The sequence below is a fragment of the Lepisosteus oculatus genome, chromosome 14 (genome assembly GCF_040954835.1).
Source record: "Lepisosteus oculatus isolate fLepOcu1 chromosome 14, fLepOcu1.hap2, whole genome shotgun sequence".
NCBI classification, from domain to species: domain Eukaryota; kingdom Metazoa; phylum Chordata; class Actinopteri; order Semionotiformes; family Lepisosteidae; genus Lepisosteus; species Lepisosteus oculatus.
This window is the reverse complement of record NC_090709.1, coordinates 41,126,872-41,153,261: the sequence shown is the minus strand read 5'-3', so window position 1 is coordinate 41,153,261 and position 26,390 is coordinate 41,126,872. Positions and strand designations below refer to the sequence as shown.

The following is a 26,390-nucleotide window of genomic DNA, read 5'->3' as shown; positions in this document are numbered from 1 at the left end:
CGAACGCAGAAGGCAGGAGGTGAAATCATTTATTTAAACCACAACAGAACAAGGTAAGTCATTACCAGGGTATTCCTGCTGAACCAGCACCACAACCAAGAACCACCCCCCACCACCGAAGCCCGCCTCTGCCACTCTCGGCGTACAGAAGAGCGCGCCGGGCTGCGCAGGCCGCCGTCTTCGTCCCTCTCCTGCCGGCTGTCCCCCCCCCGCCCTCCCCAATCAGCTCTTCGCCAACGACTCTGGCGTGTTCGTCCCTGGCCCCCGAAGCCCGCCTCTACCACTCTCGGCGTACAGAAGAGAGCGCCGGGCTCGAACCCGCTCCTGCGCAGGCCGCCGTCTTCGTCCCTCTCCTGCCGACTGCCCCCCCCCCAATCAGCTCTTCGCTGACGACTCTGGCGTGTTCGTCCCTGGCCCCCCGAAGCCCGCCTCTACCACTCTCGGCGTCCAGAAGAGAGCGCCCGGGCTCGAACCCGCTCCCACGCTCGGCGTCCCTCGCAGTCTCCCCCAGCCAGCTCTTCGCCGACGACTCCGGCGTGTTCATCACAGCCCCCCCCAGACGAGACAGTGTCCGGCCGGCCAGCGGTCAGCAGCTGGACAGGCCCGTCTCCGAGGGGTGCCGGCCCCATCTTCCGCGTGCTCTCCTCGGGCACGTGTCCCGGTCGGCCTGGCGGGCCCGCGCCAGGGGCGGTACCGGTCGGGCCGGTCCCAAACCCGGGAGAATCCGTCCGGAAAGCGGGACCGGGGTCGGCGCCGGTCCCTCGTCTCCACCGCCCTCTCCGGTCCTCCGCTAGGGCTGCTGGTCCTCCCCGGCGCTGCTGGTCCTGCAGGGAGAGGGAGAGGAATGAGTGGACCGGACCGGACCGGACCGGACCGGACCGGCGGCTTCACACGACCCATCGGTGTGAGCCAGGAGGTCAGTCGTGTGACAGCCTGGGGGGAAGACCCCGTCTCTGAATCTGGGGGTTCGTGTCTGTCTGCTCCTGTGACGCTCCCCGGAGAAGAGAGAGACCCCAGGGTGACTGGTATCCCCATCGATAGTCCCGGCCTTCCAGTCAGACAGCGAGCTGTAAATATGTCAGCGACCGAGGGGGCGCTGTACCCCAGTGACGGACTGGGCCGACCCGATCACCCCCATAACGCCTTCCAGTCCGACAGCGAGCTGTAAATATGTCAGCGACAGAGGGGGGCTGTACCCCAGTGACGGACTGGGCCGACCCGATCACCCCCATAACGCCTTCCAGTCCGACAGCGAGCTGTAAATATGTCAGCGACAGAGGGGGGCTGTACCCCAGTGACGGACTGGGCCGACCCGATCACCCCCATAACGCCTTCCAGTCAGACAGCGAGCTGTAAATATGTCAGCGACAGAGGGGGGCTGTACCCCAGTGACGGACTGGACCGACCCGATCACCCCCATAACGCCTTCCTGAGAAAGTGAGCTGAAAATTTGTCAGCGACAGAGGGGGCACTGTACCCCAGTGACGGACTGGACCGACCCGATCACCCCCATAACGCCTTCCTGAGACAGCGAGCTGTAAATATGTCAGCGACCGAGGGGGCGCTGTACCCCAGTGACGGACTGGACCGACCTGATCACCCCCATAACGCCTTCCTGAGACAGCGAGCTGTAAATATGTCAGCGACAGAGGGGGGCTGTACCCCAGTGACGGACTGGGCCGACCCGATCACCCCCATAACGCCTTCCAGTCAGACAGCGAGATGTAAATATGTCAGCGACAGAGGGGGGCTGTACCCCAGTGACGGACCGGGCCGACCCGATCACCACCCATAACGCCTTCCAGTCAGACAGCGAGCTGTAAATATGTCAGCGACAGAGGGGGGCTGTACCCCAGTGACGGACTGGACCGACCTGATCACCCCCATAACGCCTTCCAGTCAGACAGCGAGCTGTAAATATGTCAGCGACAGAGGGGGGCTGTACCCCAGTGACGGACTGGACCGACACGATCACCCCCATAACGCCTTCTGCCTGCTGTATATGTAAGGTGTGGTTTTGCTTCACTGTCCCCTGTGAGGTGACATCTGGGGCTGCATGACTCCAGCTGAGCTGTTCCTCGGTATCCGTCAATCCCGAAGCAGTGGATCAGTATTGCCGTCGGGGACGATGATCTTTTCCGGCCTCTGCCGGCGGCATTGAACCTCTCTTGTACACGGAGGTATGTACCTAGAAATCACACCCGTTGCACCCAAACCCTGAAAATTCAATTTGCTTTCCAGCTGCTCCATCACGGATGTCTGGCGTCACACGGCGTGCCGATCGGGACAGCACAGCGGAGATCGGCTTTGCTCTGTCCGCTGCGAAGAGGCGACCAGAAACCGAATTCGTTCTGGAAGGTTTCGCCGTCAAATTGAGATTTCACACGTCTGGATCGGTCTGGGTTTTGGAGCCCGTTAAATGAGCTCTGCGCCACTCGTAAGCTACAAAGATTCAAGAGGTCAATTTCTTTGAACAGACACGCCTACTGAACTGAAAGGAAACTAATTTATACTCCTAATTATAGGAACAATTTCTAATTGCTGTGGAGCAGCTTTTGCCAGGAGCTCGGTTTTCTAGTTTCACCTAAAGCTCAAGACACCAGAAGAACCACTTGCTCGCCTCTTCATTCTATTTCAATGAGTCAGTGGCACAGCCCGGACGTGAACCCAGAACCACCCAGTTACCACCCAGACTCTGCATTTAAAGGAACACAGACTCGTAACCGGAAAGGCGACGAAGGGACTTCCTACAACCCAACACAAACCTCAAAAGCCAACAAGAAGAAAGTACAGGGGCGCGCGTTCAACACCCAGGACAGGGGGCTCTTCTGTACACAGAGGGGCGTGGGGGTGGGGAACAAGCCGCCCAGCCCTGTGGCTGAAGCCGATACCCTGGCTTCTCTCCAGACGCAGCTGGGTGAGCTCCTCCAGTCAGGACAGGAGGCTCCACTGTACACAGAGGGGGGTGGGGGTGGGGAACAAGCTGCCCAGCCCTGTGGTTGAAGCCGATACCCTGGCTCCTCTCCAGACACAGCTGGGTGAGCTCCTCCAGTCAGGACAGGGGGCTCTTCTGTACACAGAGGGGGGTGGGGGTGGGGAACAAGCCGCCCAGCCCGTGTGGTTGAAGCCGATACCCCGGCTTCTCTCCAGACACAGCTGGGTGAGCTCCTCCAGTCAGGACAGGGGGGCTCTTCTGTACACAGAGGGGGGCGGGGGTGGGGAACAAGCTGTGTCTAGAGATGAAGCCAGGATATCGGCTTCAACGCAAGTATGTTGCCAAAGCAAAGACGAACTCTCGCTCACCCGGGCCTGCCCTCCAGATCTCCGCCGGGCCCCTCCTCCGTGTCCAGGTACACCTCCTCCTCCTCCTCCTCCTCGTCCTCCTCGCCCCTCTCCCGCCGCAGGCTGACGGAGATGACGAGCGCCTGCAGCGCGCCGTAGGCCAGGGCGAAGTGGGGCAGGTAGGCCTGCAGCAGCCCCAGCAGCAGCGTCAGGCCCGCCGCGGCGGCCAGGAAGAGCGCCATGCCGTGGGCCCAGAGCCGCGGGGCGCCGGCGGGCACGCCCAGCAGGTCCAGCGCCGCCCGCGCCGGGGGCCCCGCGGCCCGCAGCAGGGCCGCCAGGGCCAGGTCGGAGAGGTGGCGCAGGAGGTTGGGGCAGATCTCGTAGTGCTCGGGCCGCAGCGAGCCCCGCCAGGAGCGCCACAGGCCCCGGAGCTGGGGAGCCCCGGGCGCCCCCACCCTCGCCACCTCCTCCTCCTCCTCAGGGTTCCCCGCCTCCTGCCGGGGCCGGAGCCAGGAGGCGGGAGAGAGCGCCGCTCTCCACCTCCGCCACCAGGGGGCGCCCTCACACTCCACCTCCTCCTCCTCCTCCTCCTCTTCCTCTTCTTCCCCGGTCGCCCCCAGCTCGTCGACCCCCCCTTCCGCCCCCGCGACCTTTACCCTCCGCCAGCCCCAACCCCATCCTCCCCAGCCCCCTCCCGCCCTCTTCACCTGCGCCTCACACTTCATCCCCTCCTCCTCCTCCTCCTCCTCTTCCTCCTTCGCCCCCCAGGGCCGGTAGGAGAACACAGGACTCACCCACCCCCAGCCTCGGCCCCACACCGCCATCTCTACCCCCCCAACAGTGGTCCCCAACTCCCCTCGGTCGGGGGGCGCTGTCTCTTTAAACCCCCCAAGCCGGGGCTTCGGCCTGGCCCAATTAAGCAATTAGCAAGTCCAATTAAGCAATTAAGGGCTCGAACAGAATCCCTCCGTCAGCAGGGGGTGAACTATTTACCAGGCCTGGGAAACAGTCTGTTCGCACAGTGCGCCCCACCCGGTTTTGGGGGGGAACCCCACAACGAAAGGTACTAAGAAAGAAAAACTCTCTAAAAAAAAAGTGCCACACAAAGTGTGTGTGTGTGTGTACAGGTTTTCCCCTCAAAAAGGAGCCTTCCCTTCCACTAGTGGGGCTCTCGGCAGGGGAAAATGACAGATGGTTCGCGAGGGGGGAAAAATGAATAAAGTCAAAATAAAGTCCGTCTCCAGGCGTCGGCCCCGCGGGCGCATCTCCGGCCCGTCCCGTCAGGTTACAGGTCTCTTAACCCGCGAGGGACGGACGTTTTCGGGCACAAGAACTCGGTTCTCCACCGCCTTGGGTCGAAACACACCTCGGTATTGATCCGGACTAGCCCCCCGCCTCTACCCTGTGTTTCGCGAACGACGGAGAAGAGGAGAGGGAGAGGAGCTGGGAGCGCAGGAGAACAAAGATGGCGGCCCGCCCGGTTACCTGCGCGCACGGCCGGCCGCTGGCCCAGGTGGCGGAGAAGTTGGCGTCGTGGTGGTTTACGCGACAAAAAGTTGCGCCCCCTGGACTTTCTGTCGTAAAAAAAAAAACCCCAAAAAAGTCTGTCGGGGGGTGTCGTTTCGGAGGACGCAAAGCCCGAAAAGCCCGACAGAGAGAACTCAGAAACACGGCAGTTCCGCAGGAGTTAAAAAAAGGTGATGTCAAACCCCCCCAAACGACAAAAAGAAACCCGTGCGTTTTGGAGAATAAACTCGCTACAAACTACCGAGGCACGGAACGGACCCGAGTTAGACTCGCTTTGGACAACAACAAAAAACGACAAAACAAAAAACGACAAAAGCCACAAACCTTCAGCTCTCAAATCTTTCGAGTCGTGTTATTTAGTCCCCGGAAATATATATATATATGTTGTTGTTGTTGTTCCCTCAAACATAAATTTCGCCCCACAGGAAAAAAAAAAACAACAACAACTAAAAAGCGTCCGACTGATGTAAATTCGTGGTTTTGTTTTGATTTTTTTTTTAAATATATTGTCCCAGAGAACGAGGTGTGTTCGAACACGGCGGGGCTGGGCTCCAGTTCCTTTGAGAGAGAGACCAAGCGGCCGCACTGTGAAGGGGGAGTCGTTTCGCTCACCAAAACCGGTCAATAACTCCTGTTGTGTGTGTGTGTGTGTTTTCTTTCTTTCTCCCTCTCTGGGAAGCCTCGGCCCGAGGTTTCGCTTCAAGGGGAGCCCGAGTTCGGGACGACTCCCCGTGGGCCGTCCTGTCCCGGGGAGCCACGCGATACCCCGCGGCCGGGCAGGTGTGTGTATATGTGTGTGTGTGTGTCACAGACCGGACTGAATCTCTTCCCTCCTGCCCTCTCAGACGACACAGGCCCTCCTAGGATCGCACAGCACGGCCGTCCCGACAGCTTGGTTCTGTTTAACACAATAGGGGCCGGCGACCACGGAGTTTGATCATTCAAAGGAACCGAAATGCCCAATCGATTGATCAATCGGTCCCCCACTTCCTCCTCGCTAAACTTGCCCTCCTCCCCCCACGAGGGTATTTCCGAACCGCCTGCTCACTTGGGCTTGGGCTCGGTTCGACTCCGGCCCGCCCTCACCGCAAATGGGGGGAGGTTTTATTTATTTTATTTTTTTGGTGGGGTAACAACCCGACCCGCTCGGGTCCTGCTAACGCGAAGTATCTCCCGGCTCCAGCGGGGCGGGCGGGCGGGGGTTGTTTCCGCCGTGCCTGTCCTTATTAAGGAATATGGGATAAAAGCGCCGACTCCTCCTTCTCCCCCACACACACACACAAACAGCTGCCTGCGCGTCACCTCCCGGAGCACAGAGAGGAGAAAATTCCCCCGACAGCGCGTTTACACCCAGAAACTCGCCACGACTCGCGGGAGTGCGGCCGTGGGTCTGCACCCCACCCCAGCTTGGTCTGTTCTGGCCGAAGGGGGTGCTGTGTTGTCTTTTCGGGGAGGTCCAAGGTCTGGTTTTCCTTCTCCACGTCCTCTGATCGAGCTGCCGGCCCTTTATCGATTTCCGTTGTGTTCAATAGTGTAAAACTCCATTTCAACGTCGCAAAGCGGGCCCGCCCTCTCTCTCTCTCTCTCTCCTTCTCTGCCTGCGAAAAGTCCGGTCCAGCTCGGTTCCGGGTCGGGCTGAGCTGCTGGGCTGCGGGGTCAGGAGCCACCAGCTCCCCGCTCCTCCCCTTCACGCGTGGGGGGGCCCAGGAAGACCTCCTCCGTGACTCTCCCCCCCCGGTCCCACACCCACACACACTTCCTCGCCGTCTCCCGAATTCCTTTCCACCGAGCCGGCAACACTGGGCTGTCGGGCGCCGAGAAACCCCCTTAAAAACGACTTAATCCGACTTGACAGGGGACCAGTCCCGGGTCCAAAACTCTCCCGTCCCCACAGCGCTCAAAGTCCGGCCAAAGTTCGACCGCGATTCCCAAAAACCCAGAGAAGTTGGACCCTCCTTCCTTAAAAAATTAAAGGGTTAATTCCACGACACGGGAGACGAAGCAGACTCCTGCAAGAAAGAACCAAAAAAAAATAAATCCTTCTCTTCCCCCTCCAGAGCCGAACCCGAGAGAAACACCGGCTGGTTCTTCGCTACCAATACACTCGCGTTGCGCCCCTGCCCGCCTCTATTTAAACCAAGAAAAAAAAAAACACCACCAACAACAACGTTTAAAAGGAGTTAGATCGAGTCGACCCTCCCCTCCAAAAAAACACCGCCGTTTAACCCAGAGAGCGCAGAAAAAAAAAACAACTTAAAAGTTTTAGTCGGAAGTTCCTCGTTCTCTGGCATGTCTCAAATCCAGGGAGGAGGAGGAGGAGTGTCCCGCAGAAAGCTGTCGCTCGTTATTGTCCCTTTCTGCAGAGGTGGCAGGCGACGGGCCTCTGTAATGTTGGAGGGGGAGAGGGTCTGCTCCCGACCTGCCTCCCGTCTCCCAGTTTTCTCCCCGTTCCCAGTCGCTGCTTGTTGGGAAGTCGTCCAGCTCTCTCTGTGTGCGTCTCTCTCTCTCTCACACGCTCACAGCAGGCGAGACTGCTGCAGCAGCAGCCAGCCAGCGCCGGGACGGAAGCCGGAAGCAGCCGAGCGGACTACAACTACGGCGGCTCGGAGGGGCCCCGTCACCGGACGCGCGCCTGGCTTGGCGATTGAGCCCGTAGCAATAACAACAACAACAACAACAATAATAATAATAAAATTGCTTACACTTATATAGCGCCTTAGAAGATGTCTTTGTTTATTTCTTTGTACACACAACAGGGACAGCCGTGCTGCCCTCTGGCATGGAGACCTGCATCTTTCTGAGCTTGGATGTGAGCGTTTTCCTGGCGGTGGTGAAAGATGGAGACCGCTTAAAAAGCGATCGCCTTTTTTTGTAGCCCTCTGACGAGCGAAAAGGTGTCGCTTCATATTTCAGAAGTGGAAAATCTACTCGCGTCCCCCAGTTTGAGGTTTTACCCTGTAGCGCTAGACTACAGGGGGGGGGGTCGGAAGATATTCAGTATCTTTGCCAAATAAAGTCTGCCTGGTTTATTTGTAGTTTCGCTTACACGAATTTCCCTCTCATCCTTTGGATGAGACGTAAAACCTGACTCTCTGTCCTCATTAACAATCCCAGGGTGTCTCTCGAAAAGAGTAGGGGTGTAACCCCAGTGTCCTGGCCACATTTCCCATCGGCCCTTACCAATCATTTTTTTTTTTAAATTATCCAGTTTCACATTCTCTGATCAGCAATTTTACAGCAATCTCATGTCAGCAGTCCTTTTAAATCCAACAGTTCAGCCACTGTCAATACTTATTTAACACCAAGCCCCCCAAAAAATACAATTGCACTTAACTACTTCAAACAGGATATAGATAGAATCAGCATTTTTCAAAAAAAGTCTAAACATTAACTTATACAGATTACTTAATTGCACAAAATGCATATTTATTAATTACACAAAAGTACAAAAATACTTGTACTACTTTTGTTCAAATATACTCCAAACGGCTGTCTGATATTTTGGCAAGACCAGGTTTTGTCAAATGAAGATGCATTCATATTGTCTGTAGAAGCTGGGTCATTGAAGTAGTTGCCCATCCTGGACACGTTTGACTGTCGATATTGTAAAAGAAAAAAACCCAGTGCATAAGTTGTCCACATTGAACCTATCGTGGCCTCCTAATAACCCCCTCTCTGAACATCACTCTGCTCTCCTCCCCACTGAGAGCTGGTGTGTGGGGAGAGGACTGGCACACTATGGCCCCAGGTGGGGGCTGCACACTGGTGGTGGTGGAGGGGATCCCCATTACCTGTAAAGCGCTTTGAGTGGAGTGTCCAGAAAAGCGCTATATAAGTGTCAGCAATTATTATTATCATCAAGAGGCGTTCTCTTGCTGCGATGGACGTCTCCGCCGTCCTATGGGAGTTGACTTTCCGGTATGGCCTGCTGGGGCTGTGATTGGTCGGTGGCAACCGAGGGGGCGGGATGAGATGTGTGTGCCGGGGGGGTTTTGGGGGGGGTCACGCGGGGCGGGACGGCACCTTACTTTCAGGTGGGAAGAGCTTTTGAGTTTTCTGTCCAGAAAAGCGCTAGGACAAGTGTAAGGATGATTATTCTAACACTTTGCGCACCAACAAGATGGACAAGTGCGCTGCCGAGAGCCGCCCACGGTTGTTGTCTTCACCAAGAGCGTGAGGAATCGTCAGCGCAGGGCCCTGGGAAACGGGATAAGCGACCTTCGTGAAGAGTTGCAAGGCGATGCCGAGACGCTCGGTAGGGGCCGTGCTCCAGCGTTTCTCTGGCACGCAGAAGCGTTTCGGTCTGTTAATGCCCTTTTTTTTTGCTGACTCCAGCTGAAACACACCCTCTCCTCGGAGCAGCCTGCAGCACATTCCAGCTGTCCCACAGGATCTATCTTTAGCCTCCCGCCCCAGCTGGGCGGACCGGTACCGCCGCCCTCTCTCCCCTGTGTGGGTGTGTATGGGCGGAGGGTAACACCGCCACCTAGTGGCAGAACCGACGAAGCACAGGGGCCCAACACGAACAGAAACGGAAGATTCGTCTTCATCATCGAGCAGAACCGCGCTCAGGCCCTGCAGATGAACCGCTGTAACGATCGATCCCCACAGCTCCCAGCAGACCTTTTTTGTCCGCTCGCCCTTCACAAATCGGTCTGCAACCGAGAACGAAACCCACCCGAGACCAGGAGGGGGTCCAGTCTTAACAGGACAGAGGCGTTTGTCAAGTTTCAGGACATGTACAGAATGGGACACTCTCCCTCCTCTGGTAAAGAGCAGTCCCACCTTGGAGAGGCGCAGTGATCGTTCTTGCCAGTGACCCCCGAGCTGGGAGACGCACAGCAATCGTTCTGCACCAGTAAGGCCCACCTGAGAGACGCACGGCAATCATTCTGCACCAGTAAGGCCCACCTGAGAGACGCACGGCAATCATTCTGCACCAGTAAGGCCCACCTGAGAGACACACGGCAATCATTCTGCACCAGTAAGGCCCACAGCAATCATTCTGCACCAGTAAGGCCCACCTGAGAGACGCACGGCAAGCGTTCTGCACCAGTAAGGCCCACCTGAGAGACGCACAGCAATCATTCTGCACCAGCAAGGCCCACCTGAGAGACGCACAGCAATCATTCTGCACCAGTGGCCCCACCTGAGAGACGCACAGCAATCATTCTGCACCAGTAAGGCCCACCTGAGAGACGCACGGCAATCATCCTGCACCAGTAAGGCCCACAGCAATCATTCTGCACCAGTAAGGCCCACCTGAGAGACGCACAGCAATTATTCTGCACCAGTAAGGCCCACCTGAGACGCACAGCAATTATTCTGCACCAGCAAGGCCCACCTGAGAGACGCACAGCAATTATTCTGCACCAGCAAGGCCCACCTGAGAGACGCACAGCAAACGTTCTGCACCAGTAAGGCCCACCTGAGAGACGCACAGCAAGCGTTCTGCACCAGTAAGGCCCACCTGAGAGGCCCACAGCAAGCGTTCTGCACCAGTAAGGCCCACCTGAGAGACGCACAGCAAGCGTTCTGCACCAGTAAGGCCCACCTGAGAGACGCACAGCAAGCGTTCTGCACCAGTAAGGCCCACCTGAGAGACGCACAGCAAGCGTTCTGCACCAGTGGCCCCACTGCACAGCCGACCAGGAAAGAGAACCCACTCGGTTACCGACAGAACCGAAACTACCCACGCCATCCCACCCCAGGAATCAAGCAGGACTCGAAGGAGACCGTTTCCAAACGTTTAATTACAAAAATAAAGAAAAGGAGCAGACGGAATGGACAGCATCCACAAAGCTCAAGCGCTCGTCCAGTCCCTGGACTTCCTGCTCCTCCCCCGACGTCTTCACTCCCTGCATAAACAAGGGGACAGAGTTAGAAGGGCACCCCTCCTCCAACAGGAGATGGTAGAGTCCACCGCAAAACACCGAGGTCCAGGAAAGGGGCACCTGGACCGAACCACTGCTTAAGAACAGGTTGCCCTGAACATGCCATCAAAATAAGCTAGTTCCTGTTCTAGGTCTGGACAAACAGAAGCTTGAGCTGCTTGTCTGGGTACTAAGTGAAAAAGAGGCATGAAAATCTGGCACTGGGTACGCACAAGACCCAGTAATCTAGACGGACGCAACTACTTCCTGCCAGATTAAAAGGTTCACCTCCCCCCTCCCACCATGCAGAGGGCGCTGTGGCGCACACAGCGAAGAGGGTCTCAGTGCGCTGCGGGTTTATCATCACGACAGAAGTCAGTGAACCGAATTAAAGCACTCATCACCGACGCCTCCGGGGCAAGAAACTGTCGCGCGGCGGCCGCCATTTTGGCTCAGGGCTCCAACGCTGCACTCCCCGCGTCCCACCCACCCCGGAGCCAAGATGGAGTCCGGCGCCTGGCTCGCCTCACCAGGCGCAGCTCGGGAAGCTGCAGATACAGCTGCAGTGCAGGATGGGTAATTCATCGCCCCAGTTAAGGTGTGGACGAACCGTCCGAGCACCACTGCTGTCCAGGTCAGGGGTGGTCAAGTTCCCTAAAACTGGAGTTTCTATCCATGCAGAAGAGAGGAAAATGAATTACCTCAACAGGGAACATCCCAGTCTTGTTCACCCACAAAAGTCCTAGTCTTCCTCAGCAGGGCTCCTCCACGCCTAGGAGACGAGACAAGCGGGACACATCAGATGGAGAGATGATATACACACGAATAATAATTCCCCACACTTGTATAGCGTCTTTCTAGACCACTCCACTCAAGAGGTCTTCACAGGTAAAAGCTGTGATGAGTGGGTCAGCGCACAGGGTATTCAGTGTGATTTCTTAGTTGTATAGTGCCTGGCCGGACCCCTCCACTCAGAGCTCTTCCCAGGTCAGGGGGATCCCCTCCAGCCCCCCCTAGTGTGCAGCCCCCACCTGGATGATGCTCCAGTCCACTCAGCACACAGCAGCTCTCAGTGGGGAGGAGAGCAGAGGGATGGAGCCAGTTCAGAGAGGGGGGTGATTAGGAGGCCATGATGGGTCAAGACCAGGGGGGGGGGGGGGGGGGTCTACTTGGCTATGCACCCCACAGAAGCTCGGGGGCGCCCCACAGCAGGGCCGGGGACCCCAGACTCACCTACAAACGGGTCGGTCCCCCTCCTCGTCCTCGATCTGGGCTCCCCCCCATCACCTCGGGGGGTCAGACTTCGAGCCCCACCTGTGAACCCGAGACAGAGAGAGAGAGTGAGTGAGTTCACGAAAAGCCAGTTCAGACACCGAAGGGAAAAAAAAAAAGACAAATCGAACCCGTGCCTACAGGTCTCCGTAGCGGGGAGCGCGCTCAGTGCACTGTGAAAGAGCTTCATGAGGTCATCAGAGACTCTAGTCTGCTGGCTCATCATCGCGCACGCCCCCCCGCCCGGCCCGGAAGTGAACTGCTCCCGGGCTGGGCAGCTTGTTCCCCACCCCCGCCACTCTCTGTGTACAGTAGAGCCTCCTGTCCTGACTGGAGGAGCTCACCCAGCTGTGTCTGGAGAGGAGCCAGGGTATCGGCTTCAACCACAGGGCTGGGCAGCTTGTTCCCCACCCCCGCCCCACTGTGTACAGCAGAGCCTCCTGTCCTGACTGGAGGAGCTCACCCAGCTGTGTCTGGAGAGAAGCCAGGGTATCGGCTTCAACCACAGGGCTGGGCAGCTTGTTCCACACCCCCACCACCCTCTGTGTACAGTAGAGCCTCCTGGCCTGACTGGAGGAGCTCACCCAGCTGTGTCTGGAGAGAAGCCAGGGTATCGGCTTCAACCACAGGGCTGGGCAGCTTGTTCCCCACCCCCACCCCCCTCTGTGTACAGAAGAGCCTCCTGTCCTGACTGGAGGAGCTCACCCAGCTGTATCTGGAGAGGAGCCGGGGTATCGGCTTCAACCACAGGGCTGGGCAGCTTGTTCCCCACCCCCACCCCCCTCTGTGTACAGAAGAGCCCCCTGTCCTGACTGGAGGAGCTCACCCAGCTGTGTCTGGAGAGAAGCCCGGGTATCGGCTTCAGCCACACGGACTGGGCAGCTTGTTCCCCACCCCTACCACTGTCGGTGTAAGGATGCACCTCCTACCCCCACCACCCCAATTTCAAATGCACTTCAAAGGCTCACCTTGAGGTCCAACCGTCCAGGCTCCCAGCACCCGGTCAAACGCTACATCACCCCCTGGAAGGAAGGAAGGAATGAAGAAAGGTCAGTGCCTGGACACCACCACACCGGTGCCCACACGTCCACCCCGCCTGACCCACAGGCACACACTCCAGAGCCAGTTCTCCCAGACCCCAACCCGTTAACTTGCTGGTCTGTGGGATGAAGCCCACCCGACCGCAGGGAGAACGTGCAGACTCCACATGGACAGCACTACAGCAGAAGCCCCTCCCCTCCCCTGCAAACCGATTTTGGGGGTGCAGCAACACGCCCCTTAGACGCCAACCCAACAGTCCCGGCGGTCCCACAGCTCCGCTTTCGCGACTCCAAACCGGCCGGAAAACGGGACCGAGGAAGCTCTTCCAACGACCCGGAAGAGACCAACGCAGCCGGAAGAGAAACCCGCAGCGTCACGTACCCGAAGTCTCCTCCTCCCGCCTCTCTGCGTGTAGTCCGGGATCTCCACCGCCACCCGGGACGGCTCGTCTCCCGAACCCTGGGAACGCGCGCACGCATTAATACACGCCCCGTTACAGATGCTCACCCCACCCAACACGCGTGAAAGCGAGCGAGATTCCCCACCCAACACACACACACACACAGACGCACATGGTCTCCGTGGCGGGGAGCGCGCTCAGTGCACTGTGAAAGAGCTTCATGACGTCATCAGAGACTCTAGTCTGCTGGCTCATCCCCGCGCGCGTCCCCGCCAGGCGCGTCCCCGCGCTCCCGAATTACATCCAACTTCTGGCGTCTTATTTTGTCCAAAAACCACATTATCAAGGCCCAGCTGCTACAAATGACAAGTCATTTCAGAAGAACACAGGCCGGTCCGGTCACCCTGCCCGGTTCCGATGCAAGGTCCAACGCACATGTAAAACAATCCTCAAGTTGAGACGTGGACTGCAGCCTAAGCGGTATTTCTGAACACCTAGGACCCCTCAGACTGCTTGTGCTAATAATAATAATAATAAAATAATAATAATAATAATAATAATATCCCGTTAAGACCCCAGGACAACCGCCTCACCTCCGCCATGCCTGCAGAACCAGCGACGAGAAGGAAGCGAGACTCACGTGCAGCCCGTCTTATACACGCGCACGGGGGGGGGGGGAGGCGGGGTCCTCCGCGCCGTCTTTGGCGGCCGACGCGCTGCCTGACTCAAAAACAAAGCCGGCCACAGCGCCGCCCTGTGGGCACCTGGCGCGACTGAACATCACCATCAAACGACACGAGCAAAGGAGACGCCGTCTGAAAAACAGAAGGACGAACAAAAACAAAAAAACAGAAAGTCGCTGGAGATAATTACAAATCTTTTCGCCTTGGTGTTTTTTTTTTAATTAAAAATGGAGTTTAAGTAGACGTGCATTTCCATCTCCTTCGCCTTAAAAAAAAAAAGGTGACGGCTTCTGCTGAAAACAACTCAAATTTCATTCGCGGTTACAAGCTGGGGACAATCTATTCACCAATAAAGACTAATTAGTGGACGTTTCTTGTTTTATTCATTCTTGGGGTGGTCCTGTGCACCAGGACAGTGGGAGGCAGATTATAAATCGGGTCCATGTGAACGGAAGATCAATGAAGATCAGGAAGAATCGATCACCTGTTGGTTTTTAACTGATCGGAAGTTTAATAGCACTGTGCATTTTGTGACTGGAAATCAAACACCATTTATAAACGTTATTTGTTTTTCTGCTGGGTCATAAATGAACGGTACTCAGTTTCACCAATGTGTAACATTGCATAGTTAATGAACTCTGGACAGTATTCATCCCCCTGTCTTTGACATCAGGAGTATTGATCAGAGCACAATCATCCATATCTGGCAAAATCACAAAACCTTTAGATGTGGAAATTCCCCACCAGACATTTCTGGAGACCTCTTGAAGCCCTGCTTTAAAGACCCCTGGAGACTCTGCACACACACACTGACCCCTCCAGGACCAGGACTGGACAGCCCTGCTTTAAAGACCCCTGGAGACTCTGCACACACACACTGACCCCTCCAGGACCAGGACTGGACAGCCCTGCTTTAAAGACCCCTGGAGACTCTGCAGACACACACACACTGACCCCTCCAGGACCAGGACTGGACAGCCCTGCTTTAAAGACTCCTGGAGACTCTGCAGACACACACACACTGACCCCTCCAGGACCAGGACTGGACAGCCCTGATTTAAAGACCCCTGGAGACTCTGCAGACACACACACACTGACCCCTCCAGGACCAGGACTGGACAGCCCTGCTTTAAAGACCCCTGGAGACTCTGCAGACACACACACACACACACTGACCCCTCCAGGATCAGGACTGGACAGCCCTGCTTTAAAGACCCCTGGAGACTCTGCAGACACACACACTGACCTCTCCAGGACCAGGACTGGACAGTCCTGCTTTAAAGACCCCTGGAGACTCTGCAGACACACACACACACACTGACCCCTCCAGGACCAGGACTGGACAGCCCTGCTTTAAAGACCCCTGGAGACTCTGCAGACACACACACACACTGACCCCTCCAGGACCAGGACTGGACAGCCCTGCTTTAAAGACCCCTGGAGACTCTGCAGACACACACACACTGACCCCTCCAGGACCAGGACTGGACAGCCCTGCTTTAAAGACCCCTGGAGACTCTGCAGACACACACACACACTGACCCCTCCAGGACCAGGACTGGACAGCCCTGCTTTAAAGACCCCTGGAGACTCTGCAGACACACACACACACTGACCCCTCCAGGACCAGGACTGGACAGCCCTGCTTTAAAGACCCCTGGAGACTCTGCAGACACACACACACACTGACCCCTCCAGGACCAGGACTGGACAGCCCTGCTTTAAAGACCCCTGGAGACTCTGCAGACACACACACACACTGACCCCTCCAGGACCAGGACTGGACAGCCCTGCTTTAAAGACCCCTGGAGACTCTGCAGACACACACACACACTGACCCCTCCAGGACCAGGACTGGACAGCCCTGCTTTAAAGACCCCTGGAGACTCTGCAGACACACACACACACTGACCCCTCCAGGACCAGGACTGGACAGCCCTGCTTTAAAGATTGTTTGTATCACAATCCAAGACTTTTTTTTTTCCCATCTGGCTCCGATTCCCAGTTCGGAAAAAAAAAGTCTAATCTGTGCCAGTCCTGTCTGAAGCCAGGCGCGCTTTTAAAAACAAATCTCTCCTGGGCTGTCCCAGCTTGTCTGGATGTGCCCCGTCTCCTTCCAGGTGGAGCGAATGTCTCATTGGCGTTCGTGCTTCTGCAAGTTTCATTCCCCGGAGTGAAAGCCGGAGACGAGGACGCTCGGCGCTTGCAGGACAGCCGGATCGGGACAGCCGGCGCAGAGGCGACGCCACACCGCGGCGATGGAGCTCCCGGCGATATTCGCCGTTCTGCTCACGGGAGAAGTCGTTGCTGCAGGTAGGTTTCACCTTCTTCTTTTCCCAGCCCAGCTGTTCGGTCTGGCGTTGTTTCGGGAAGGACTATAATAACAATCATGTGTGGGATGCTCCCTTCAGACTGAAGAGACTCAGTTCCTCCAGCCTGTCAGTGTGGGACACTCCCTTCAGACTGAAGAGACTCAGTTCCTCCAGCCTGTCAGTGCGGGACACTCCCTTCAGACTAAAGAGACTCAGTTCCTCCAGCCTGTCAGTGCGGGACACTCCCTTCAGACTGAAGAGACTCAGTTCCTCCAGCCTGTCAGTGCGGGATGCTCCCTTCAGACTAAAGAGACTCAGTTCCTCCAGCCTGTCAGTGTGGGACACTCCCTCCAGACTGAAGAGACTCAGTTCCTGCAGCCTGTCAGTGTGAGGCACTCCCTTCAGACTAAAGAGACTCAGTTCCTCCGGCCTGTCAGTGTGGGGCACTCCCTTCAGACTGAAGAGACTCAGTTCCTGCAGCCTGTCAGTGTGGGACGCTCCCTTCAGACTAAAGAGACTCAGTTCCTCCAGCCTGTCAGTGTGGGACACTCCCTTCAGACTGAAGGGACTCAGTTCCTCCAGCCCGTCGGTGCGGGACGCTCCCTTCAGACTGAAGAGACTCAGTTCCTCCAGCCTGTCAGTGTTGGACGCTCCCCTCAGACTGAAGAGACTCAGTTCCTCCAGCCTGTCAGTGTGGGACACTCCCTTCAGACTGAAGAGACTCAGTTCCTCCAGCCTGTCAGTGTTGGACGCTCCCTTCAGACTGAAGAGACTCAGTTCCTCCAGCCTGTCAGTGTGGGACACTCCCTTCAGACTGAAGAGACTCAGTTCCTTCAGTCTGTCAATATGTTTTCTACAACCTAGTGATTAAAAGTCTACACAGCTTTGTAAATGAGGCCCTCCTACTGCATAATACAGTTAACCCGAAAGACCCCTGGCTCTGAATTCAAGACCTTTAACTCTCTATCCCAGCATTCTGTCTGTCTTGTTGCTCTCGAGACGATCTCCCCCCTGTTGTAAAATTTGCCCGGGGGGGGGGCTGGAGGAGACGGGAGAGTCTTTTTTGATCTTCCTCCACAACAGAAGCGGACGGAAAAACTTGCTTGCAGGTTTCGGAAAACCGGGGCGTCTGTGCTTGGTTCAGGGGGTTTAGGACCGAGCACCACTGGGACAAGACTCTTGTCTTTCAATTCCAGGGACGCTGTGGGATGTCCATTGTGGGCTCTCGGGGGGGTCTGTCTCTGTCTCTGATGCACCGCTAGAAAACAAACCCACCTTTTTTCGGCAAAGGGCTTGAACAAAACCCAGCCGCCCTCTGCTGCAGTGTTGCTGCAGTCGGAAGGCAGAAGGCAGGTTTTAATTGTCTCTCTGCGAGTCCGGACCGAAAAAGTCCTGGAATCGTCGTGTCGCTCGATAACCCGGGGGTCTGGCTGAGGCCGTGTGAAAAAACTTGCTCGCCGGCTTCCGACGGGGAGATGAAAAGACAGAAAATCAGATCCCAGGAGGACAGGCAGGAGCTTGTGTTGGGACACAGGGGCTCGGCTGCCTCTGGCGTCCACAGCCTTTAAGGTTGGACGTCGAAAAGGTGTGCCCTGCTTTTTCGATGTCGGAGCTTCGTGCCCGAACCAGTCTCGGGCTCCGATTGGATCCGACGGGAGGTTCTGGCTGTGTTTGTATCTATTTCAGACGAGGTTCAGATACAGAACCTTGACAAACTGCAAAGATACAGGACAGGAGGGTTTAACAAGGGGAAAAAAAACAGATCGCATTTTAAATTAAGATCCGTCTGACACTGTAGGACGAGGCGATTTTCCCAATCTTTCGGAATATCCAGGCTGGGGTGCCGTCTGTGGGGAGTTTGCATGTTCTCCATGGCTTGGCTGGTACTCTGTCTTCTTAATGGGCTTCTGGGAAAACTGGCCCTGGTGTGTGTGTGTGTGTCCTGTGATGGACTGGTGTCTTGTCCAGGGTGTGTGTGAGTGTGTGTGTGTGTCCTGTGACGGACTGGTGTCCTGTCCAGGGTGTGTGAGTGTGTGTGTGTGTGTCCTGTGATGGACTGGTGTCCTGTCCAGGGTGTGTGAGTGTGTGTGTGTCCTGTGATGGACTGGTGTCCTGTCCAGGGTGTGTGTGTGTGTCCTGTGATGGACTGGTGTCCTGTCCAGGGTGTGTGAGTGTGTGTGTGTGTCCTGTGATGGACTGGTGTCCTGTCCAGGGTGTGTGAGTGTGTGTCCTGTGATGGACTGGTGTCCTGTCCAGGGTGTGTGTGAGTGTGTGTGTGTGTCCTGTGATGGACTGGTGTCCTGTCCAGGGTGTGTGAGTGTGTGTGTGTGTCCTGTGATGGAGGATTGGAGGTATATTCACAAGAGAAGCTCCATTTCGCACATCAGAGATATCTCAGATCTAGAATATTTTCACTGGAGAGGAAAATCAGACACACCCGAGTTCTCGTCCTGCGAGGGTCAGCAAGCTGAGGCTGCGCTGGGCTTGGAAATCCGAGCCAGTGCTGATAGGCCCGACGATTCCTGGCACACAGCTTCCCTGGAAACCTGGGATTTCTCTCTGCCACTCCAGGCACCCACTCCATGTCCTGGTCCTTCACGCTGACCCCAGGAGCCCAGTGGGTCCCCAAGTTCGCAGTCGTGGGGTATCTGGATGGCCTGCCCATGGAGTACTACGACAGCACCCACGAGAGGGTCGTGTCTCGACGGCACTGGCGCCCGGACCCGGCCCCCGCGGAGAACGAGGAGGAAAAGAAAGGGGCAGCCGAACACACTTACATATCCATGTTTGAAAAACTGCAGCTCGCGATGAAGCACTTTAACCACAGCGGAGGTGAGTGACCAGACATTGGTATGTCCCCCATTATGCATTCACGCAGTTTTTTTTCCAGAAGCAGAATTATATATCGATGGGTCACCAATGAGAGCGGGCCATTTAGTCCTGCTTGGTAGTTATTTAATCCCAGGATCCCTGGCTTCTCTCCAGACACAGCTGGGCAGCTTGTTCCCCACCCCCACCCCCCTCTGTGTACAGTAGAGCCCCCTGTCCTGACTGGAGGAGATCACCCAGCTGTGTCTGGAGAGAAGCCAGGGTATCGGCTTCAACAATGGGCTGGGCAGCTTGTTCCCCTCCCCCACCCCCCTCTGTGTACAGAAGAGCCCCCTGTCCTGACTGGAGGAGCTCACCCAGCTGTGTCTGGAGAGAAGCCAGGGTATCGGCTTCAACAACAGGGCTGGACAGCTTGTTCCCCTCCCCCACCCCCCCTGTGTACAGAAGAGCCCCCTGTCCTGACTGGAGGAGCTCACCCAGCTGTGTCTGGAGAGAAGCCAGGGTATCGGCTTCAACCACAGGACTGGGCAGCTTGTTCCCCACCCCCACCACTCTCTGTGTACAGGGGAGCCTCCTGTTCTCAGTTTTAACACAACTTCCCTGCAGTTTCCACTTGTGCTCTCTGGTTCCTGTTTCACACATTCCCGGACCTCAGGGATATCCGGCCCTGACAGGGTGAAGGAACTGGAGCTGTTTTAAGAACTGGAGGGGACTTTAGACGCATATTCAACATTTTGAAAAAAGGCATCGACAAAGTCAGAGAAGAGAAATTCTCGAGATTAACACTGAACCACAAGGCACAAGTGTTTAATGCATGGAAGTATTTAAATCTGACACCAGGTGGTGTTTCTTTACACAGAGGGTGGTGGGAGTGTGGAACAAGCTTGTTTCAGGACATGCCTGGACTAGATACTCAAATGAATTGGCGTTTGCGTGTTTCTTGACAGTGGATGTGGAACTAATGCCTTCGCCAAAGAAGGGGGAGGGGTTCTCTGGGAGAGACACAGACTAACACTAAATGAGAAGCAGGGAGTATAGGACTTAGAAAAACAACTGTCACATGCACATGTATAGAACATAAAAAAGCCCCTTTAGGCCAAACAACACAGAAAGGCAGATCGGGACAGCTCAAGAATAATTAGCTCTTTCGTCAGTGAAAGAGTGAAGAGCTTCACTCATATAGCGCCTTGCTGGACCCTCCACTCAGAGCTCTTCCCAGGTCATGGGGATCCCTTCTAGCCCCACCAGTGTGCAGCCCCCACCAAAGACTGGGGGGAGGAATCAGGCCAGGACACTGGGGTAACACCCCTACTCTTCTCCAGAGACACCCCGGGATTGTTAATGAGCACAGAGAGTCAGGACCTCGGTTTTACATCTCGTCTGAAGGACGGCGCCTGTTTACAGTCCAGTGTCCCCCGTCACTATACTGGGGCATCAGGACCCACACAGACCGCAGGGTGAGAGCGCCCCCTGCTGGCCCCACTCACACCTCTCCCAGCAGCAGCCTCAGCTCTCCCAGGAGTCTCCCCTCCAGGTACTGGCCCGGCTCACACCTGCTGGGCTCCAGTGGGGGGGCTGCCCATCGTGAGTTGCAGGGTGGTATGGCCGATCTGTGTTTATCTATGTGTGTGTGTGTGACAGGTTTGCACACTTACCAGAGACAGGCTGGCTGTGAGCTCAGCGACGATGGCACACAGCTGTTTCACGCCCGGGATGCCTACGATGGTCAAGATCTCCTCCAATACAATATGGACCACCTCCGCTGGGATCCTCTGGTGCCCGAACTAAAGAACGACAAGGCTCTGATGCACTCTGATGACATAGAGCAAAATAACACCTACCAGCCACTGTGCATCCAGGTCCTGAAGAGCTACCTGGAGCAGGAGAAGGACAGACCCGTGATGAGAGGTACTTAGAATGACAGACTGTGTCTGTTCTCCATCAGACACAGGGGGCAATTTCCCATCTACATCACCCCATAGTGCCGATTAGCTGTGTCCTTTTCCCTGGCAAGACTTCATGTAGCTACAGCGAAAAGCTAAAGGACTAGTACAGTGGAGTCCATCCATTTATCGGCTATCCACTTTATCCAGTACAGGGTCACAGGGCAGGGCAGAGCAATCCATCACAGAAACACCCTCTCTCACACCAGAAGCCCATAAGCCCGTTAACCCACCAGCGTGTCTCTGGACTGTGGGAGGAAACCAGAGCCCTCAGAGGAACGCAGGGAGAACACGCAAACTCCACCCAGACAGCACCCTGTTCAGACGTTCAGACTTGACATTCACTCTATAGCCCTCAGCCAGAGTCAGTCTGCTGTCCCAGCGCAGTCAGCCTCTGATCGATTGATGATTTTCCTATGCTGCAGACAGCAAAGTGGACCAGATACACTCTTTACTGCCCGGCACAGGTGTGGTCACACCCAGCAGTCAGCGGGATCAGGGCGTTAATGATGTGTAAGGGATGTGAGGTGTTTCTGTAGGCTAGACACAGCCAGGAAATTCAGAATGTTGTAGCTCAGCATCCAGGTCTGAAACATAACCAGTAACAGATACAGTGTAGCAAGAGCAGGAGTCATATGATGGCAAAACTAGTAGGTTGTCACATTGAAGTGTGACACCTGCAGGTGGGATTGATCTCCTGCCTGATGTTGTTGTCACGCCAGTGGCCTGAGTGATGGGTCTGTCACTGGGTGTGGTGTTTCTGTTGTGGTTACCCATACTACAGCATGAGCAGGCTTGATGTGACACAAGCAAGGCATTGCAGTCGGCACTGCCTGCTGGCATAAAAGATTGACTTTCTACACAAACGAACTCTCTAATCCCCCACACTACAGTCAAGCCCAGGGTCCAGGTCTTCCAGAAGACATCTGCCCTCTCTGGGGGGACGGAGGTGACCTGCCTGGCCACCGGCTTCTACCCCCGGGCCCTGGAGCTGACCCTGCTGAGAGACGGGCGTCCCGTCCCGGAGCAGGAGCTGACAGGGGGGGAGGTGCTGCCCAACGGAGACGGGACCTACCAGCTGAGGAAGACCCTGGCGCTCAGCGAGGAAGAGGAGGAGCGCCGAGAGAGACATCGCTACACCTGCAGGGTCCAGCACAGCGGTCTGGACAACATGCTGGAGGTGGCCCGAGGTGAGAGAGAGAGATTCTCTCCAGCTGGAGCAGGGCTTCAGGGCAGAACAGACATCCGGCTGTTTGGCTCAGCTCTGCAGGTTCCTCGTGGACATTGTGACACATAGTCGTGTGAATCTAAACCACTAGACTCTAGACTGTGGACAGGAAACAGAGCATATTCAATCACACCCCAGAAACAGTCACAGACACACATTCCCAACTAGAGCTCATGGAGTCGGGCTCATTCTTCCCTCTGCTGTGTTGACAGAACCGGAACCCGACCTGGACACTGGGCTCATCGCTGGGGTGGTGATCGGGGTCCTGATTGTGGCTCTGGTGCTGCCCGTCGCCGCCTGTGTCCTCTGGAGGAAGAAAGGACGAGGTGAGAGAGAGAGAGAGAGGTGTGGAGATCAGTGTGTACAGCAGGAGAAAACCTCATGACCTTCTGCAGGAGTCACTCAGTCTGCAGGGAATCAGAGCTGCTCTCTGTGAATGTACACAGGTGGTAATTCACCTGACAGCCCTTTAGACACAGCACAGCTCAGAGCAGAGCAGAGCGCCGCTGTCTCACTGACGCCGATCTGTGTTTTTACATCCTAGGAGCCTGTAGGAGGTCTGACATCAAGTACATTGAGGCCCAGGGTGAGTGTGAGATCAACTGACTGGAGGGATGTGAAGAAATATAAGTTATCTGGTGTGGTACTCGTCTTGACAGTTTATGTTTATCACAGTAAGATAAACACAAAGAGTGGTGGGGGTGTGGAACAAGCCGCCCAGCCAGGCTGTTGAACCCGATGCTCTCTGACCTCTCTGTGACCTCTGACCTCTCCCTCTGGTGTCTTCCAGGACAAGAACAGAGTGGCCCGTCATCAAACAGCTCTGGTCCCTAGAGAGGCCGTACGGACCGAGAGAGGAGCTCTGCAGAGTGTGGACAGAGATCTCGCAGGGCCTGAATCACTTATAACAGAATTCATCGCTGTGGGGCTGGGTTTCTTTGGTCATTTGTATCAGCTACATTGCATAGATTTGATCATCAAAAAAAAAATGAAATCACATCTTAATAAAGTGAATAACTAATAACGAAATTTTTTTGTGCCGCAATACTGGAAGTGAGGATAACATCTGCACCTCCAAGGTTGTAAATAATAATAAAAATCTAAATCCTTGTTGGCCTGTCAGTATGTGGCTTTATTGTTGATTCTGGATATTTAATAATGTTGTATGAATGCACCTTGACGTGTTTCAGGTGCCTTTTCCTGTAGCAGTGGTTCATGCTGTTGATTCAAAACTGTTAACCTGACAGTACTGTATGACAGCATATGCAGAGATACAGGAGGGTCTCCGGAGACCAGATATTTTTCCCTACAGTGGCCACCAGGGGGAGCTGATGTACGGTTTTTTCCTGTGTTTATTGCTTGAGCACAGCGCTTCGTTGAGGGGGTCTCTGTGAGTTTTGTACCCACCTTTCCTGAAGCTGCAGTATTTTATAAGGTGGACATTCAGAACTGATGTGAACCGGACTGGAGGGCCGCTGGGCACGATGGCTACTATGTCATTCTGTGCGACGACGTTCAGTAACCAACCGGGCTAAAGACGTCCAGGCGGGCATCTGCGTCAGCAGGCGCAGGCTGCAAAGGAACAAGTAAGAGAAGAGAGAAAACAAAACGTTTCGGCCTCACACCTGAAGAAGGCTCCACGGCCGAAATGTTGTGTCACACACACAGCCTGGACAGGACACCAGTCCATCACAGGACACACACACACTCACACACCCTGGAGGGGACACCAGTCCATCACAGGACACACACACACACACCCTGGACAGGACACCAGTCCATTACAGGACACACACACACTCACACACCCTGGACAGGACACCAGTCCATCACAGGACACACACACACTCACGCACCCTGGACAGGACACCAGTCCATCACAGGACACACACACTCACACACCCTGGAGGGGACACCAGTCCATCACAGGACACACACACACACACCCAGGAGAGGACACCTGTCCATCTATTAGTGTTCAAGCAGAAAAGTGTGACCAAATGCACAAACATCGGGCAAAACACTGAAGCCCTAGAAACAGCGTCACAGCACATAAATCCCGGAAAACTACCAAAAACGATGACGAAAACGAATGCAAGTTCATTGTCCACTGTTCACATCCGCTGGCCAGTTCCTGTGCCTCTCTCCGATCGACACACCCCTCCCTCTGACCTGTTAATCTGGCAACGATTCTAAGAGCATCGCCCAGCACAAACCCGGGGCCAGCGGGAATTGCGTATAACTGGACCGAGCCGTTTCCCGCTGCGGATCGGTGCCAGTGGGGCTCTCCGAAGACCGTCTAGTCAGCCCTGGCCGCACTAGCAGAAAGATGACGCCGAGCAGGACGCCTTCTTCAGACAGGAAGAAGACCTGCCAGATCTCCAGATCCTCAAAAGCCAAGAATATCGGCTAAGCAGGTGGTTCTCATTGAGAATCGGACCGGCCCTTTTGTGAGACCTCTCCAAGCACCGACGGAATCCGACACCGGATTTTTCAGATTCGACGCGTAGGCCACAGCAGGGATCATCTCTTAGTCTGCTTTCAAATTTTAAAAAACGAGATATATATATATAAATTTTAGCATTAAAACGATGAACTTTCGCCTGCTTTTGCAAATTCTGCCTCGGAGGGCCAGACTTTCCGAGCAGGACGCCTTCTTCAGACAGGAAGAAGACCTGCCAGATCTCCAGATCCTCAAAAGCCAAGAATATCGGCTAAGCAGGTGGTTCTCATTGAGAATCGGACCGGCCCTTTTGTGAGACCTCTCCAAGCACCGACGGAATCCGACACCGGATTTTTCAGATTCGACGCGTAGGCCACAGCAGGGATCATCTCTTAGTCTGCTTTCAAATTTAAAAAAACGAGATATATATATATAAATTTTAGCATTAAAACGATGAACTTTCGCCTGCTTTTGCAAATTCTGCCTCGGAGGGCCAGACTTTCCCTGGCCTTTTGAACACTCGCTCGGGGCTCTCACACTCCGGTGTGCGACCTCCTGAAAAATCTGTTCGGAAGGAGGTCGTAAATCGGAGTGAAAACTCCAGTTACTGTATTTCTTGAGGGGAAAAGTTCAACCCCGTTCTGAACCGACCTCAAGTGCGCTCAGGAACAGCCGCCCTGGACGCATCTCACCACACAGACCCAACGCAGGTCCCTGTGTCCGCTCCACCGAGCCGGCTGCAGCGCTCGAAACATCAGGAACAACAGAACAGGTCCGTTTCCCGGTTCTGCGTAAAAGACATCGCTTTGTTGTCGGCTACTGCGCTGAAGAAATCGACAAGAAATATGAAAAAAAAAACAAACAAACTACTCAGGATTAAATCACATATGTTTTAGGGCCCAGAACGAACAGCTCTATCTCGGCCAAAGTCACGAAGTTCGGACTCGCGAAATTAGCGTTCCGAACAACCGATTACCGGGTCCGGCTTGTTCGTGGTTCGGATGATTCGGTTCGGTTTCCAGCGGGGTCCTGCTCTCCGGATCTCGTGTCGCGGTCCGGCACGGCACGTGTTTTTAATCCATCTGGAGAAGCTCGGAGAAGTTACGCCCCCCCGGGAATGACACACGGAGAGCCAGCTGGGCTTTCGGAAATGCTTCGAGCTCTAAAGATGTTAGGGAAAAAATGATCCCGTTTTCACCGGCTTCCAGGAATGTTCTGGAAATCTGCACTTTGTAGCAACAAAAGGCCATCATCTGGTGCTCTTACTGAGATGGGCAAACAAAAAGTGCTGGTCTTTAAGCTGAAAAATTGCTTAGCTCTTAAAATATGGGGTTTTTGTATTGATTTATTATTACCGCTGTAATTATTACAGAGCAAAACAGTACATTCTGTTTCTTTTACCTTGTTCAAGGTCATGCCTTTTCAAGCTTGCAGGGAATTGTGATTTATACCTATTATTTTTGATACCACAATGGCTGGTGCATCTCCTCACGGTCCGACACGCCATTCCTTCCCTGTGCTCGTCTGCAGGACACAGCAGGCAGCAAGCCTGACTGT

The 26,390-nt window shown here is 55.2% G+C and overlaps 2 protein-coding genes and 1 long non-coding RNA gene across 4 annotated transcripts; 1 reads left to right on the top strand and 2 right to left on the bottom strand.

Annotated features, from left to right (window-relative positions):
* Positions 1 to 12: 12 nt before the first annotated feature.
* c14h6orf47 (chromosome 14 C6orf47 homolog) lies at positions 13 to 7,380 on the bottom strand. The gene is made up of 2 exons (XM_069197974.1): positions 3,304 to 7,380; positions 13 to 824 (listed from the first exon to the last, which is right to left on the bottom strand). Exons 1-2 carry the CDS (start codon positions 4,104 to 4,106, stop codon positions 791 to 793), a joined length of 837 nt encoding a protein of 278 aa, XP_069054075.1. The 5' UTR covers positions 4,107 to 7,380; the 3' UTR covers positions 13 to 790.
* Positions 7,381 to 10,542: 3,162 nt separating this feature from the next.
* On the bottom strand, positions 10,543 to 14,069 carry LOC107076248 (uncharacterized). Of its 2 annotated transcripts, XR_011191974.1 has the most exons (6): positions 13,989 to 14,069; positions 13,377 to 13,454; positions 12,923 to 12,976; positions 11,916 to 11,996; positions 11,384 to 11,454; positions 10,543 to 10,667 (listed from the first exon to the last, which is right to left on the bottom strand). It is a non-coding gene; the product is annotated as an uncharacterized lncRNA (long non-coding RNA). The 2 variants fall into 2 exon arrangements; XR_011191975.1 differs by lacking the exon at positions 13,377 to 13,454 and having other exon boundaries at positions 13,989 to 14,011.
* A 2,169-nt stretch (positions 14,070 to 16,238) lies between these two features.
* Positions 16,239 to 23,224, top strand: LOC102698996 (major histocompatibility complex class I-related gene protein-like). The gene is made up of 7 exons (XM_069198170.1): positions 16,239 to 16,391; positions 18,962 to 19,222; positions 20,861 to 21,127; positions 22,056 to 22,352; positions 22,603 to 22,716; positions 22,935 to 22,976; positions 23,181 to 23,224. Exons 1-7 carry the CDS (start codon positions 16,337 to 16,339, stop codon positions 23,222 to 23,224), a joined length of 1,080 nt encoding a protein of 359 aa, XP_069054271.1. The 5' UTR covers positions 16,239 to 16,336.
* The last annotated feature ends 3,166 nt before the right edge of the window (positions 23,225 to 26,390 follow it).

Bases quoted from the DNA above. Each gene is read 5' to 3' on its own strand.
- LOC102698996 (XM_069198170.1), top strand. From the start codon at position 16,337: ATGGAGCTCCCGGCGATATTCGCCGTTCTGCTCACGGGAGAAGTCGTT. The intron at 21,128-22,055 runs GTACTTAGAATG...CCCACACTACAG, and splicing joins GGACAGACCCGTGATGAGAG to TCAAGCCCAGGGTCCAGGTC. The intron at 22,717-22,934 runs GTGAGAGAGAGA...TTTACATCCTAG, and splicing joins CTGGAGGAAGAAAGGACGAG to GAGCCTGTAGGAGGTCTGAC.
- c14h6orf47 (XM_069197974.1), bottom strand. From the start codon at position 4,106: ATGGCGGTGTGGGGCCGAGGCTGGGGGTGGGTGAGTCCTGTGTTCTCC. The intron at 825-3,303 runs GTGAGCGAGAGT...CTCTCCCTGCAG, and splicing joins GATCTGGAGGGCAGGCCCGG to GACCAGCAGCGCCGGGGAGG.